This window comes from Vombatus ursinus, unplaced genomic scaffold (genome assembly GCF_900497805.2).
Source record: "Vombatus ursinus unplaced genomic scaffold, bare-nosed wombat genome assembly UNPS02004704.1, whole genome shotgun sequence".
Classification (NCBI taxonomy): Eukaryota; Metazoa; Chordata; class Mammalia; order Diprotodontia; family Vombatidae; genus Vombatus; species Vombatus ursinus.
Window position 1 is genome coordinate 1,382,046 of NW_020944482.1, and position 15,730 is coordinate 1,397,775.

Consider the following 15,730-nt stretch of genomic DNA (forward strand, 5'->3'; position numbering starts at 1 on the left):
TTGAAAGCAGGAGAAAGAATGTAAGAATCATTAAGATAGGTTTGGGGTTGAATTAATTTTTTTTGTGGAAAAATTATGAAGGGTAGTGGAGGGGAATAAGCATTTTATAGTGCCTATTATGTGCCAGGCTGTGTTAAGTGATTTGCCCAGGTCACACAGCTAGTAAGTGTATGAAGCTGGGATTTGAATTCAGGTCTTCCTGATTCCAGGCCCACTGTTTTATCCATTTTGCTATCAGGTGTCTTATGAAGGCTTGCATAGTTTGTTTAGATTAATATTTAAGTTAATCCACATTCCTTGAGCTTATGTCAGCAAGGAAGCAGGGAGGAGGAACCTCTAGGACATACTGTGCTGGGTAGGGAAGCAGTCTGGAAAAACAAGCAAGCAAACAAACAAAGCCAATACAACAAAAATCAATAATCATTTGGAAAATGGATAATATAAAGTTTATAATCTGACTATATCTAATGCTAAATTGAAGCAAGAAGCTGGTATATGTTGTGGCAAGGTTTTTTGGTACTTAAAATAAATTTTGCATGGAAACAAGAAAGCAAAATCCTACTAGACTTGTGTAATTTTATTAAAAAAAAAAATCAAAACGAAAAAATATGCCCCATGAAATCACTCAGAGGGCAGTAAAACAACAGAACGGCTTTTTAGAATGAATATCATGAAGTGTGTACAAACACATACTGGAAGTATTTAGTAGAAACAACCTTGACAAATTAAAGCTATCTCAAATGTTGTTTTTCTTTAATACCTTGTCAACTACTTCCATCTAACTGGGGCCTTGTACAGAATAGGGTCAACAAGACTTTTGAGAAGGAACAACTTTCATCAGTACAGAAATTCTAATGTAACCTCCATATACATTCTGAATGCCTGTTTCCTGCTTTCCTAAAGACCACTTCCTTCTATTGCTCTTCCAAAAGTAGTAATGACACAGTTCGGCGTGGGTGCGCAGGCCGCAGAAACCCTGGAGCAGGCCTCAGAGGACTGAATCTCGGGCAGCTGTGGCGGTTTCCAGATTTCTCAACCCAAAAGACAACTTAGAAGGTCAGTGGGAAAAGTCTGAGACTGCGCTGGTGAGAGAGGAGTGCAGGATCCCAGCCTCATTCCTTGGGGCGGCACCTACTTCCTGAGCTTCTAGCCCACAGACTGAGGGGGAATCGAGTGGCTGATCAGAGGGGGATTGCAGGGATCTCTCTGTTGGTGCAGGATTCTCTTGCTTTGCCCGTGCTTGGATTTGGGTCACAATTCTGGGTGGCGGTCCTGGGGCGAGGAGGAGAGCTGGCATGGTGGAGCTTGTAGTGGCTGTGGAGAGGAAACCCTCTCACAGTTCCAAGACTTTCTGTCTTGTGAGTGCTCATAGACCAGAGCACAGGCCAGGAAAGGAGTAAACACCTCACCCATGAAAATTTACAGGTCCCTAGAAGTATCTCTGAAAACAGCTGCACAAAACCCCTGATGCTTGGGACAGTACATTTTCCACATTGGAAACAGACTCCTACCTTAACAAAGAGTCTATAACTCAAGTAATTGACTGAGATCATGAGCAAGCAGTGCAAAAAGAGTCAGACTATATTATCTTACTTTGATGACAAAGAAGATCAAAACATACAACCAGAAGAAGACAACAAAGCCAAAGCTCCTACATCCAAAGCCTCCAAGAAAAATATGAATTGGTCCCAGGCCATGGAAGACTTCAAAAAGGATTTTGAGAAGCAAGTAAGAGAAGCAGAGGAAAAACTGAGAGTGATGCTAAAGGAGACCCAAAAAAATACTGAAGAAAATAACACCTTAAAAAATAGCCTAACCCAAACAGCAAAAGAGGTCCAAAAAGCCAATGAGGAGAAGGATGCCCTAAAAAGCAAAATTGGCCAAATGGAAAAGGAAGTCCAAAAGCTTACTGAAGAAAAGACTTCCTTAAAAATTGGAAACTAGGGACAATTTGAGAAATCAAAGCACTGTAACACTAATCCAAAGGAATGAAAAAATAAAAGAGAATGTGAAATATCTCACTGGAAAAACAACTGACCTGGAAAATAGATCCAGGAGAGAGAACTTAAAAATTATTGGACTATCTGAAAGCTATGGTCCAAAAAAGAGCCTAGACATCATCTTTCAAGAAATTATCAAGGAAAACTGCCCTGATATTTTAGGACCAGAAGGCAAAATAGAAATTGAAAGAATCCACCAATCACCTCCTGAAAGAGATCCCCAAAGGAAAACTCCTAGGAATGTTGTAGCCAAATTCCAGAATTCCCAGGTCAAGAAGATATTGCAAGCAGCCAGAAGGAAACAATTCAAGTACTGTGGAAACACAATCAGGATAACACAAGATTTAGCAGCTTCTACATTAAGGGTCCAGAGGGCATGGAGTATGATATTTCGGAGGGCAAAGGAGTTAGGACTACAACCTAGAATCACCTACCCAGCAAAACTGAGTATAATCCTTCAGGGTAAAAAAAAACGGTCATTTAATGAAATAGGGGACTTTCAAGCATTCCTGTGGAAAAGACCAGAGCTGAATATAAAATCTGACCTTCCGATACAAGACTCAAGTGAAATATGGAAGACGTAAACAGGAAAAAGAAATCATAAGAGACTTATTAAGGTTGAACTGTTTACATTCCTACAGGGAAAGATGATATTTGTAACTCATGAGTCCTTTGTCAGTATTAGGGTAGTGGGAGGGAAAAAAAATTATATGTATGTATAGATAGATAAAGGGCACAGGGTGAGCTGAAGATCAAGGAGTGATATATGGAAAATAAAATTGAGGGGTGAGAGAGGATTATACTGGGAGAAAGAGAAAGGGAGAAGTAGAATGAGGTAAAATATCTCACATGAAACAGACAAGAAAAGGCTTTTACAGTGGAGGTGAAATGGGGGAAGGTGAGAGGGAACGAGTGAATCTCATTCTCATAGGATTTGGCTTAAGGAGAGAGTAACATATACAATGGGGTATGGAAATCTATCTTACCCTACAGGAAAATAAGGGGGGAAGGGGACAAGAGAGCAGGGGGTTGATAGAGGGGAGGGCAGATTGGGGGAGGGGATAATCAGAAGCAAACACTTCTGAGGAGGGACAGGATCAAAAGAGAGAGTAGAATAAATGGGGGGTAGGACAGGATGAAAGGAAATATACTTAGTTTTTCACAACAGGACTACTATAGAAGTGTTTTGCATTACTACACATCTATAACCTGTACCAAGATGCTTGTCTTTTCAATGAGGGTGGGTGGGGAGGGAGGAAGGGAGAAAATTTGTAACCCAAAGCTTTAAAAACACATGTTAAAAATAAAAAAATAAAAAATTTATTTAAAAAAAAAAACAAAAAACAAAAGTAGTAATGAAATCAAGTCCAGAAGCAGCATTTATTAAGTACTTACTATGTGCCAGTTATTGTGCTAAACTCTGGGAATTTAAATAAAAAACAGAAAGACAGTCCCTGCCCTCACAGTACTTACATTCTACTGGAGGAAGATTACATAAAAGGCAACTGAAAAGGGGAAAAGGGCATGTATGAGAACTGGGGCATGGTGGTGAAATCCAGAGAATGAAGGATGGCTAGTCTGGGCCTTTGCTCAAAATGGAGGTTCTTGGAGTAACCCACCAAAGGGAGAAGGGGGCAGCTAAAGCATGGTGGCTAAGTCTGGAGGATGAAACATCCTGGTCTGGACCCTGCCTCAAAATGCAAGATATGAAAATTTTACCTGCAGCAGGCATGATCACAGTTTCTTTATTAACATAAACTACTGTGAAGACATAATGAAAACGAAACAGAAAGATGTGGATAATTTTTCAGTCATGCTGGTATTTCTTTAGCATTGAGGAACACGAGCTTGTATTTCATAGCTAATATTCTTAAGGTTTGGATTTACTTTCCTTATTCTTCCAGAGACTGATTGGAGATCTTTTGGGGAAATTTGATCATTCCTTAAGGCTTGGTAGCCTGATAGTCTATTGCCTTAACTACGCAGAGCAACAGAGAAATCTCTGAAAGAACAGCAAGATTTTATACTTGTTTTTATGTAATTTTACATTCCATTATATTTCCTCCACCTCTATTGTCTAAGCTCACCTGGGGTAAGAAGTGAAATGTCATTCCATCTAGTTCTTTCCATATGTAATGTGCCTGATCCTGCCTCAATGTGGGTACCTTCTCTCCTTCCTCAACCTTCCTTTAAACTACACACAGCTGCTCAAAGCCCTAAAAGAACTCCACTTTACCAATGTTGACAATCTACCTGGACTCATTCCTCTATGAGTAACAAACTCACACCTGCCCTAACCTTCCACATTCCAGTGACTCTACCCCCCCCCACCATTATTTAAACCTGTTCTTTGATCTCAATTGCGTACTCCCTTACTCTCCCATTCCCTTCAACTTCTCCCCAGTCCAAATGTTGCATTCTAAAGCTACCCACCTCCTCCCCTATGCTCTCTGGAATTCCTCTTCCATAGGTAACAAAATTGCTCTCAGTTTAAACTGTTTCTTTCTCTACTCTTTCCAACTTTTGTCTCTCAAAGAGACCTGGCTCCCTCCTAATGACATAGCCTCCCTTGACATCCTTTCCAGTACTGGTTAAACTTTTACTCATACCTCTGATTCACTAGTTGAGTTGGGGGAGCGAGAATACTTGCTTTCTATTGCAAATTCCAGGTTCTTCCTTTACTACCATCATTCAGTAACCTCTCATTCTTTGAGGTTCACTCAATCCATATTTACCACCCAGCAAGGATTTTGATAAGTCATTACCTACTGACTTCCAAGACCTCCTCTTCTTTCCTCAGTGAGTTCAATGCCTGACTCACAGACTCTGTTCTAACTCCTGCCAGGGAACTAGAGGACTTGCAATATACATATTTACATTCTTTCAAATACCTTAATCTCCTAGCTTCTCACCATACTTCACAGGACCTTCTCCTCTACCTTATCTTAGTTACACACAAAGATGGGCATGCTCTTGATCTTACCACTGCCTACACATGTTCCACTTTGCCTGATTATGAACTCTGAAATTCCTTTATCGGATCACAATTATCATTCCACTCATTTCTCCCTCTCCCTTGCAACCCTAAGCCCTGCTCATCATTCTGTGACCTCCAATCCCCTGACCCCTCAGTTCTTCCTCACTCCTAGCTACACTGCCTTTCCTCCTGAACTGGCTACATTTGCCTCTTCTCCATCTTGACTCCTTGGTGAACTACTTCAACTCTACACTGATCTCTTAAGTCTCTTGCTTCCTTATTCTATTGCCAATCTTGCTTTACCAAGCCTCAGTCTTGGATTACTCTTACCCTTTGCTGCTTTAAGTCTTACTCATATGCTGCTGAATCAGCGACAGAGAGCTAAAATAAATCATGAAACTGCACTGACCGAGTCCACTATAGATTTCAAGTAGGCCCTAACTGGTCAAGGAAAATAAAGACAGAAAAAAGGCCAATGGAATAATTTTGGAAAGAGCAGTTCCTTGTGAACCTCTCTGCAGCCTTTATACCCCCTTCCCTCTGACACTGCTACCACGCTGGATGTCCAGTAGGCATCTTAAATTAAACATGTCCAAAAGAGAATTCATTATCTTTCCTCTTTAACCTTTCCCCCCTCCTACTTTCCCTATTACTATAGAGGGCAATATTATGCTCCCAGTCTTTCAGGCTCACAATTTAGGAGTTATCCTTGACTCCTCACTATTTCTCTAGTTATCTTCTCAACGGGGAAAGAGGCTGACTTATTTTCAAAACATCTTATTCCTTCCTAGAATGTGGTGCTCAGTGAATCCCAATTTGCTACTATACATACTCATATGATTTTACAATCATGCATTATACACACACTGAGAATGGGGAAAAGGATTGTACTTGGGATTTCATTGATATAGAAAACTCCTTTAACCAAGGCAAGATGGGCACCTTCTCTGCAATTTAGTCTTAGAGAGTTGCCTAGAGCACTAAGATGTTGATTTATTTGCCCAAGGCCACACAGTTTTTCTGGCTCCAAGGCCAGTTCTCTAGTTTTCTATCCATTACCCTAGCATTGCTTCTAAAGGTTATCATGCATCAAAACAACATGCAGAACTATACAAACATCATACATATTAATAAATTCACCTCATTAATTACAACTAATCAGTTGGTCAATAAACATTTATTAAGTGTCCACTACATGCCAGGAATTATACTAAGTGCTGGGGATACAAAATGAGGCAAAAGACAGTCCCTGCCCTTAAGGAGTTCACAGTCTAATGGGGAAGGCAACAAGCAAATAAATTAGTACAAACAAGCTGTATACAGGATAAACAGGAAAACATAATTAAGAGAAGAGAGGTACTAGAATTAAGAGGGATTGGAAAAAGCTTCCTTGCAGAAGACAGGATTTTGGCAGAGATGAAGAGAGAGAACATTCTAGGTATGGGGGGCAGTCAGAAAAAATGCCTGGAGCTGACAGTTGGAATATCTTATTCATGGGACAGCACTGTCACTGGATTGAAGAGGATGTGGTGGGGCATAAAGTGTAAGAAGACTGACTGGAAAGTGTGGGAGTGGTAGTGGTGGATGGTCTAGGTTATGAAGGTCTTTGAATGTCAAACAGAGGATTTTGTATTTGATCCTGGAGGTAATGAGACAGCTAGGTTGCTCAGTGGATAGAGTACTGGGCCTTGAATTAGGAAGACCTGAGTTCAAAGCTGGCCTCAAACCCTTACTAGCTGTGTAACCCTGCACAAATCACTTAACCCTGTTTGCCTCAGTTTCCTCATCCGTAAAATGAATTGGAGAAGGAAATGCCAAACCATTCCAGTATCTTTGCCAAGAAGACTCCATGGACAGTATTGGCATGCTATGCTCCATGGGGTCAAGAAGAGTTGGATTAGACTGAACAACAGCCTGGAGGTAACAGGGAGTCCCTGGAGTTTACTGACCAGGGGAGTGACATGTGCTTTAGGAAAACTTTAGTGGTTGAATGGAAGATGGATTGGAGTGGGGAGAGACTTGAGGCAGGCAGAGACCCATCAGCAGGCTACTGCAATGATCCAACAGTGAGGAGATAACGGCTTGCACCAGAGGGGTGGCTGTGTCAGGGGAGAGAAAAGGCATATTGGAGAGATGTTGCAAAGATGAAATCAACAGGCCTTGGCAACAGATTGGATATGAAGGTGGTAAGAGATGGTGAAGATTTGAAGATGACATCTAGATTTTGAGTCTAACAGACTTGAAGGATGATTAGGGTTTAGAGGGAAAAATAATAAGAATCTAGTAATTTACAAAATTCTAACTTTTTACCATCAATAACATTTTTTGCTAAGCAAGACAATAATGGAAATAAGCCTTAAAGGGCTTATTTAGCCTATTTAATCAAAACAATTTGAAATATTTTAGCATATTAATGATTTGCAGAATTCAAATCCTGCCCCAGACACCGGGTGGATGTACAAATTTGGGCATGTCACTTCCCTTCCCTGAGCCTGTTTCCCCTTCTATAAAACGGGCTTAATAATGTACCTCCCAAGGTTGTGAGGATCAAATAAGATAACACAGGTAAAGCGTTTTGCAAACTTTTAAGAACCATAGAAATGTCAGCTATTATTATACATTGATTTCTTAAAACAAAGGGCGCTTTTTTGGATATATAGTATTTACTCCCACTCCCGTCAACTCCGGAGGGGAAGCTTTTGCTGTGACGGGAAAATACAATAAGCAGATATACTGGACAAACTACAAAACTGACTCCACCAGACAGCAGTCTACATGTGAATGGGGACTGGGCAGGCCTGCACAGCTGATCCTTGTATTCATAAAAGGCAAAACCCACCCTCATTATTTCGTTATAATGGATTTCTTAAAACAAGGGCTAGGAATAGGTGCTTGGGCTTGGAAATTCCTCAGTCACAGGTTTTCTGTACAATTCTATATTTGAACTGTATGCCAAAGAAAAGGAGCTCCTTCCCATCCTCCCCTCCCCACTCCTTCATTCCTGCCCCACCCCCACCCCGATCCCTTTTCTACCTGGATGGCAAGGAGTCCAGTGTCACTGGACTGAAGAGTATGTGGTGGGGTATATAAGGTGTAAGAAGACTGGAAGGTGGGGGTTTAGGTTATGAAGGTCTTTGAAAATCCTAGGAAAGGGATTTTCCAGACAGTTTGGGGTAATCTCCCTATAACACAATCGAGAAATGGAAGAGGGAAAAACTACCTTGATTTGAGGTGTTCAACCTGGCTTTTCAATTAACCGCGGGGATTCCGCTGGTGTCGCAGGGACCCGAATTCTCCCACCCGGGGAAGTTACATGGCCCAGCTACCCAGGTACAGAACTTCGGGAGCCGGGAAGGGGGGGGCACCCACGCCTGCTCGTGGGCCGGGCTGGACGCACATCCGAAAGCTTCAGGGCCCCAGGGCGCCCAGAGCCCGAGTCCGAGAGACCGCGGGTCCACCCAGTATAAACTCGGGCAATGAGACCGTAACTCCAAGCTCAGTGCGACGGCATATCCTCTCCTCTTTGCACACGAACAACCTCAGCCTCCAAACACCCAGGCTGCCTGCAGAGCCCGGGAAGGGGAGCCGTCTAAAAGCTCCGGAAGCTGCTAGACGCTCGACCTTCCCCACTGCCTGCAGTTCTGGGGCCCAAGACCCGCCTGCGAACCTACCGCGGCCCACCTACCGCAGAGACCGCTCTGCCCTAGGCCTCCAGTCCTCAGAGCCGATGGCCGATCGCATCGCTCTGCGCTTCAGTCCCCTCTAGAAGATCCGTGCGCCGGGCTCCCGGGCCTCCTTCCTGGGAAGGCGTGACCAAAGCTCGCGGCGCCGGCCCTTCTGACACTGGTGGCTGTGCCATGGCACCTGTCCGACGCGGTGGGGCCAAAGTGACCCAAGGCGGCTCGTCGGCGGGGGCAGAGTTGGCACAGTCGCGGCGCCTGAACAGGTAGCAGGGATGGTGGCGCTGCCCGGGCGGGAGGGAGGAAGGATTGGGGGCCGGGCATGGGGGAGCTCGGCTCGACGCCGGCTTGGCCTCTGGCCATCTCCCTGTGGGGACCTGGACCGGAAAAGGGACCCGCTGCAGTTATTCGCCCCCATTTCCGTCTAGGGCCCTTCCTTTACCTGCTAGAGTAGTGTTGGACAGCTGCTGGGCTGGGCTGCTTCCTCCTCTGTCCTCTCTGCAGGTCCTCTCAGTGCCTTGTGGAAGCGCTCAGTACAGATTTGCTGATTAATCAATGCATGACGGCTTTAAAATGGTGACTAGTGGGCAGCTAGGTGGCTCCGTGGGTAGCACCTTGGGCCTGGAGGCAGGAAGCTCAAAATTGGCCTCAGGCCATAGCTCTGTGACCCTGGGCAAGTCACTTAGTGCTGTTTGCCTCAGTTTCCTTATCTGTAAATGAGCTGGGGAAGGTAATGACAAACCACTCCAGTATCTTTTCCAAGAAAAACCCAAATGGGGTCAGAAAGAGTCGGACATGACTGAAACGACTAAACAAGAAGTACAGGCTTAACATAGAGAGTTATCTTCACTTGCCGTGATGTTTGGTACAGATTATATAATTCTGGACAGAAGATCTGGACTGTTTCTGTTGCTTTTTGGGGGGGGGGGGGAGTTGGTATTGAGTGTTTTGTTATTCTAGAATCTCAAGGACAGCTCAGGTTGGGGACCTGCAGGCTTTCAGTGTTCCCAAAGTGGTTCCTAAAGATCCTGGGTAAAGTCAGATCGCAGCCCCCCTCCCCCCTTTCCTGACCTGGGTTTACTTTACTTTATGCTTTACTTTATGCTAAACTTCGGACTTATCTGCTCTACCAGCCAGGAAGCTCTGTTGATTCAGAGTGACAGAACTTCAGCTTCACATTTCATCTGGAATTTTTGCCCTACTTACCCCTCTTCAGTGGCTTAGAAGCTGGGACTGAGACGCTGCTCTTTTCATATCTGAGCCTCACAGCTGCACCTTACTTTAGAACCTCTTCCTCTCCTATTGTTTTTCAGTCTTTTGACTTTATTTTATTTTTTCTTAATGTCTCATGGAAACATTAGTTTCCACTTGACCAATTCGTTCTAATTTTTAAGGAGTTATCTGACTATTTTTGTGCCTCTTTTACCAAGTTATAATTCTCTTTTTATAATTTTCTTGTATTGCTTTCATTTAGTTCCCCAGATTTTCTTCTGTTGCTCTTATTTGATTTTTAAAGCTATTTAAAAAATTTCTTGCTTTAGCTATTCTAGAAATTTCTGATGGATCTGTGTCCTAGATTGGACATTTTTCTTTTGAGGCTTTACTTGTAAATGTTTTCAAGTTATTGCCTTCTTCTGAATTTGTATCTTAAGCTTTCTTGTCACCATAGTAACTTTATGATAATTTTTTTTTCATTTTTCCAGTCTATTTCATAACTTTCGACTTTGCTCACTTCTGTGAATGGGGGAAGTGTTTGGTCTGAGCTTTCTGCTGTTTTCACAGATCAGTAGGTACCTGTGCTTTTGGTACTTTGTGTTTTTGGTGCTTTCAGTGTGGTGTGATACATTCTAGATAGGTTTGGTAGACTTCACTACTTCCTTCGAGTCTTCTACCTTGGCTCTACCTTTTTTTTTTGGTAGTTGATTAGTCTTTATTTTTTAAAAAATTTATTTATTTATTTTTAGTTTTCAACATTCACTTCCATAAGCTTTTGAGTTTTAAATTCTCCCCCTGTCTCATTCCCCTTCCTCCAGCCCCAAGACAGTGTGCAATCTGATATAGGCTCTACATATACATTCATATTAAAGTTATTTTCACATTAGTCATGTTGTAAAGAAGAATTAGAACCAATGGGAGGAACCAAGAGAAAGAAGAAACAACAAGAAAAAAAAGAGGGCAAATAGAATGCTTTGACCTGCATTCAGACTCCATAGTTCTTTCTCTGGATGTGGACAGCATTTTCCATCATGAGTCTTTTGGAGTTGTCTTAGATCCTTGCATTGCAGAGAAGAGCCAAGTCTATCAAAGTTAGTTATAGCACAATGTGACTGTTACTGTGTATAACATATTGCTGGTTCTGCTCACTTCACTCAGCATCAGTCCATATAAGTCTTTCTAAGTTTTTCTGAAGTCCACCTGCTCATCATTTCTTATAGCACAATAGTATTCTGTTACCTTCAAATACCACAAGTTGTTTAGCCATTCCCCAATTGATGGGCATCCCTTCAATTTCCAATTCTTTGCCACCACAGAAAGAGTTGCTACACACATTTTTTACACGTGGGTCCATTTCCCATTTGTGTGATCTGTTTGGGATATAAACCTAGAAGTGTTATTGCCAGGTCAAAGGGTATTGAACTATTTTATAGCCCTTTGGGCATAGTTCCAAATTGCTCTCCAGAATGGTTGGATCAGTTCACAACTTCACCAGCAATGCATTAGTGTTCCATTTTTCCCATATCTTCTCCAGCTTTTATCATTTTCCTGTTTTGTCATGTTAGCCAATTTGATAGGTGTGATGTGGTACCTCAGAGTTGTTTTGATTTGCATTTCTCTCTAATCAATAGTGATTTAGAGCATTTTTTTCATATGACTAAAGATAGCTTTGATTTCTTCCTCTGAAAACTGCCTGTTCATATCCTTTGACCATTTATCAATTGGGGAATGACTTGTATTCTTATAAATTTGACTTAGTTCTCTATATGTTTTAGAAATGAGGCCCATATCAGAGACACTGGTTGTAAAAATTCTTTCCCAGTTTTTCTTCTTCCCTCCTAATCTTGGTTGCATTGACTTTATTTGTGCAAAATCTTTTCAATTTAATGTAATCAAAACTATCTATTTTGTATTTCATGATGTTCTCTATCTCTTGTTTGGTCATAAATTCTTCTGTTCTCCATAAATCTGACAGGTAAACTGTTCCTTGCTTTTCCAGTTTGCTTATAGTATCTGCCTTTATATCCAAATAGTGTACCCATTTTGACTTTATTTTGGTATATGGTGTAAGATTCTGGTCTATGCCTAGTTTCTGCCATACTCTTTTCTAGTTTTCCCAGCAGTTTTTGTCAAATTGTGAGTTCTTATCCCAGAAGCTGGAGTCTTTGGGTTTATCAAACAATAGATTACTATAGTCATTGACTGCTATGTCTTGTGTACCCAACCTATTCCACTGATCAACCACTCTATTTCTTAGCCAGTACCAAGTAATTTTGATGATTGCTGCTTTATAATACAGTTTAAGATCTGGTATGTCTCGGCCACCTTCTCTTGCATTTCTTTTCATTAGTTTCCTTGATATTCTGGATCTTTTGTTCTTCCAGATGAATCTTATTATTATTTTTTTCCAGCTCTATAAAATAATTTTTTGGTAGTTTAATTGGTATGGCACTGAATAAAAAATATATTAGCTTGGCCTACCCATGAGCAACTGATGTTTTCCCAATTATTTAGATCTGACCTTATTTGTGTGAAAAGTGTTTTGTAATTGTGTTCACATAGTTCCTGGGTTTGTTTTGGCAAGTAGATTCCTAGATAATTTATAACGTCTACAGTGACATTAAATGGAATTTCTCTTTCTATCTCTTGCTGTTGAGCTTTGTTAGTTATATGTAGAAATGCCGATGATTTACATGGGTCTACTTTATATCCTGCAACTTTGCTAAAGTTGTTTATTATTTCAAGGAAGTTTTTACTTGATTCTCTAGGTTTCTCTAAACATACCATCATATCATCTGCGAAGTAAAAACTTTGTTTCTTCTTTGCCTAATCTAATTCCTTCAATTTTTTTCTTTTCTTATTGCTAAAGCTAACATTTCTAGTGCCATACTGAATAACAGTGGTGATAATGGACATCCTTGTTTCACCCCTTGATCTTATTGGAAATGTTTCTAGCTTATCCCCATTACATATAATGCTTGCTGATGGTTTTAGATAGATGCCACCTATCATATTAAAGAAGACTGTGTTTATTCCTATGCTCTCTAGTGTTTTCAATAGGAGTGGGTGTTGTATTTTGTCAAATGCTTTTTCTGCATCTATTGAGATAATCACATGATTTCTGTTAGTTTTGTTGTTGTTACGGTCAATTATGCTGATAGTTTTCCTAATATTGAACCAACCCTGCATTCCTAGTACAAGTCCTACTTGGTCATCATGTATTATCCTTGAGATAGGTTGCTGTAATCTCTTTGCTAATATTTTATTTAAAATTTTTTCATCTATATTCATTAGAGAAATTGGTCTATGATTTTCTTTCTCTGTTTTGGTTCTTCCTGGTTTAGATATCAGCACCATATTTCTACCATGAAAAATTTGGTAGGACTCCTTCTTTACCAATTTTCCCAAACAGTTGGAATTAGTTGTTCTTTAAATGTTTGATAGAATTCACTCGTAAATCCATCTGGTCCTGGAGATTTTTTCTTAGGGATTTCATTGATGGCTTGTTCAATTTCTTTTTGTGAAATGAAGTTATTTAAGTGTTTCATTTCCTCTTCTGTTAATCTAGGCAATTTATATTTTTGTAAATATTCATCCATTTCACTAAGATTGTCAAACTTATTGGCATATAGTTGTGCAAAATGGCTCCTAATTATTGTTTTAATTTCCTCTTCATTGGGGGTGAATTTACTCTTTTCATTTTTGATACTGGTGATTTGGTTTTCTTCTTTTTTTTTTTAAATTGAATTAACCAAAGGTTTATCTATTTTATTGGTTCTCTCATAAAACCAGCTCTTCGTTTTATATATTATTCAATAGTTTTCTTAATTTCAATTTTATTAATTTCTCCTTTGGTTTTCAGAATTTCTAATTTAGTATTTAATTGGGGATTTTTAATTTGTTCTTTTTCTATCCTTTTTAGTTGCATGCCCAATTCATTGATCTCTTTTTTCTCTATTTTATTCATGTAAGCATTTAGGGATATAAAACTTGCCCAAAGAACCACTTTTGCTTCATCCCCTAAGTTTTGGTACGTTATCTCATTATTGTCATTCTCTTGGATGAAGTTATTGATTGTTTCTGTGATTTGTTGTTTGACCCTTTCATTCTTTAGGATTAGATTATTTAGTTTCCGATTCATTTTTTAGTCTATCTTTCCATGGCCCTTTATTATATGTAATTTTATTGCATCATGGTCTGAAAAGGATGCATTTAATGTTTCTGCCTTTCTGCATTGGATTGTGAGGTTTTATGCCCTAATACATGGTCAGTTTTTGTGTAGAAGCCTTGTACTGCTGAGAAAAAGGTATATTTCTTTCTATCCCCATTCAATTTTCTCCAGTCGTCAGCCATATCTAACTTTTCTAAAATTCTATTCATCTTTCTTTCTTGTTTATTTTGTGGTTAGATTAATCTAGTTCTGACAGGGGGAGGTTGAGACCCCCCCACTAGTATAGTTTTGTTATCTATTTCTTTCTGTAACTCCCTAACATCTCCTCTAAGAATTTCGATGCCATATGACTTGGTGCATGTATGTTTAGTAATGATATTACTTCATTGTCTATGGTACCTTTTAGCAGGATGTAGTTTCTTTCCTTATCTGTTTTCATTAGATCTATTTTTGCTTTTGCTTTGTCTAAGATCAAGATTGCTACCCCTGCTTTTTTTTTTTTACTTTAGCTGAAGCATAATATATTTTGCTCCAGCCTTTCACCTTTACTCTGTGTGTATCCCTCTGCTTCAAATGTGTTTCTTGTAAACAACATATTGTGGGATTATGGTTCTTAATCCACTCTGCTATCAACTTCCATTTCATGGGTGGATTCATCCCATTCACATTCACAGTTATGATTATTATCTGTGTCTTTCTCTCCATCCTGTTTCCCCCCCATTTATGCTTTTCTCTCTCCTTTCTCCCTTTCCCCCCTCACTAGTTTTGCTTTTGACCACCACCTCCCTCACTCTGCCCTCCCTTCTATCAGCCCTCTCCCTTTTCTTCCCTTTTACCCTTATTTCTTCTTATCTCCCTTCTATCCACCCCCTCCCTTTTCTTTCCCCTCCAATTTCCTTTTTTTTTTTTTTTTTTTGGCTAGGCAACGGGGTTAAATGATTTGCCCAGGGTCACACAGCTAGTTAAGTGTGAAGTGTCTGAAGCCAGATTTGAACTCAGGTCCTCCAGGGCTGGTGCTCTATCCACATTGCCACTTAGCTACCCCTCCCTTCCTAATTCCTATAAGATAAATTAGATTTCTGTACCTAACTGATTATGTTATTCCCTCTTTGAGCCGAATCTGATGAGAGTAAGGTTCAAACAATGATCATCTCCCTCCCTTCTTTCCCTCTACCTTAATAGTTTTTGTGCCTTTTCATGTGATGTAATTTACCCTTGTCTGCTTCCTCCTTTCCTCCTCTTCCAGTACAATCCTGTTTCACCACGTAATTAGATATTTTATCATCATATCAAAGTCAACTTATACATACACCCTCTCTCTCTCTCTCTCTCTCTCTCTCTCTATATATATATATATATATATACTCCTTTTAAATGTTATAATAATGATACAGTTCTTGAGTTACAAGTGTCATCTTCCCTTGTAGAGATGTAAACAGTTTGCCCTTATTAATAACATTTTGGTTTTTTCTTTCCTGTTTATATTTTTATGTCTGTCTACCATTTTATGTTATTTTATTTTATTTTTTTAATTTTTAGGCAGTTGGGTTTAAGTGACTTGCCCAGGCAGCTAGTAAGTGTCAAGTGTTTGATCTGAGGCCAGATTCGAACTCAGGTCCTCCTGACTTCAGGGCCGGTGCTCTATCCACTGCACCACCTGGCTGCCCCTTTTCTATGCCTCTCTTGA

General features: G+C 40.3%; 2 protein-coding genes across 6 annotated transcripts in view; one reads left to right on the plus strand and one right to left on the minus strand.

Moving 5' to 3' along the window:
* Positions 1-9,212, minus strand: part of HEXD (hexosaminidase D) — a 40,773-nt gene extending 31,561 nt beyond the window's left edge. For 2 of the 5 annotated variants that reach the window (XM_027840482.1, XM_027840457.1), the window contains exon 1: positions 8,198-8,594. The gene's annotated coding sequence lies outside the window, so the exon portion shown is untranslated. Of the gene's footprint in view, positions 1-8,197; positions 8,595-8,648; positions 8,739-9,099 lie in introns of those variants that run through there. The other 3 variants (XM_027840464.1, XM_027840459.1, XM_027840472.1) reach the window with 3 other exon arrangements.
* OGFOD3 (2-oxoglutarate and iron dependent oxygenase domain containing 3) overlaps positions 8,792-15,730 on the plus strand; it is a 54,610-nt gene continuing 47,671 nt past the window's right edge. The window contains exon 1 of the mRNA XM_027840496.1: positions 8,792-8,923. Within this exon, the coding sequence (XP_027696297.1) occupies positions 8,835-8,923 (89 nt within the window). The 5' untranslated portion in view covers positions 8,792-8,834. The remainder of the gene's footprint in view (positions 8,924-15,730) is intronic.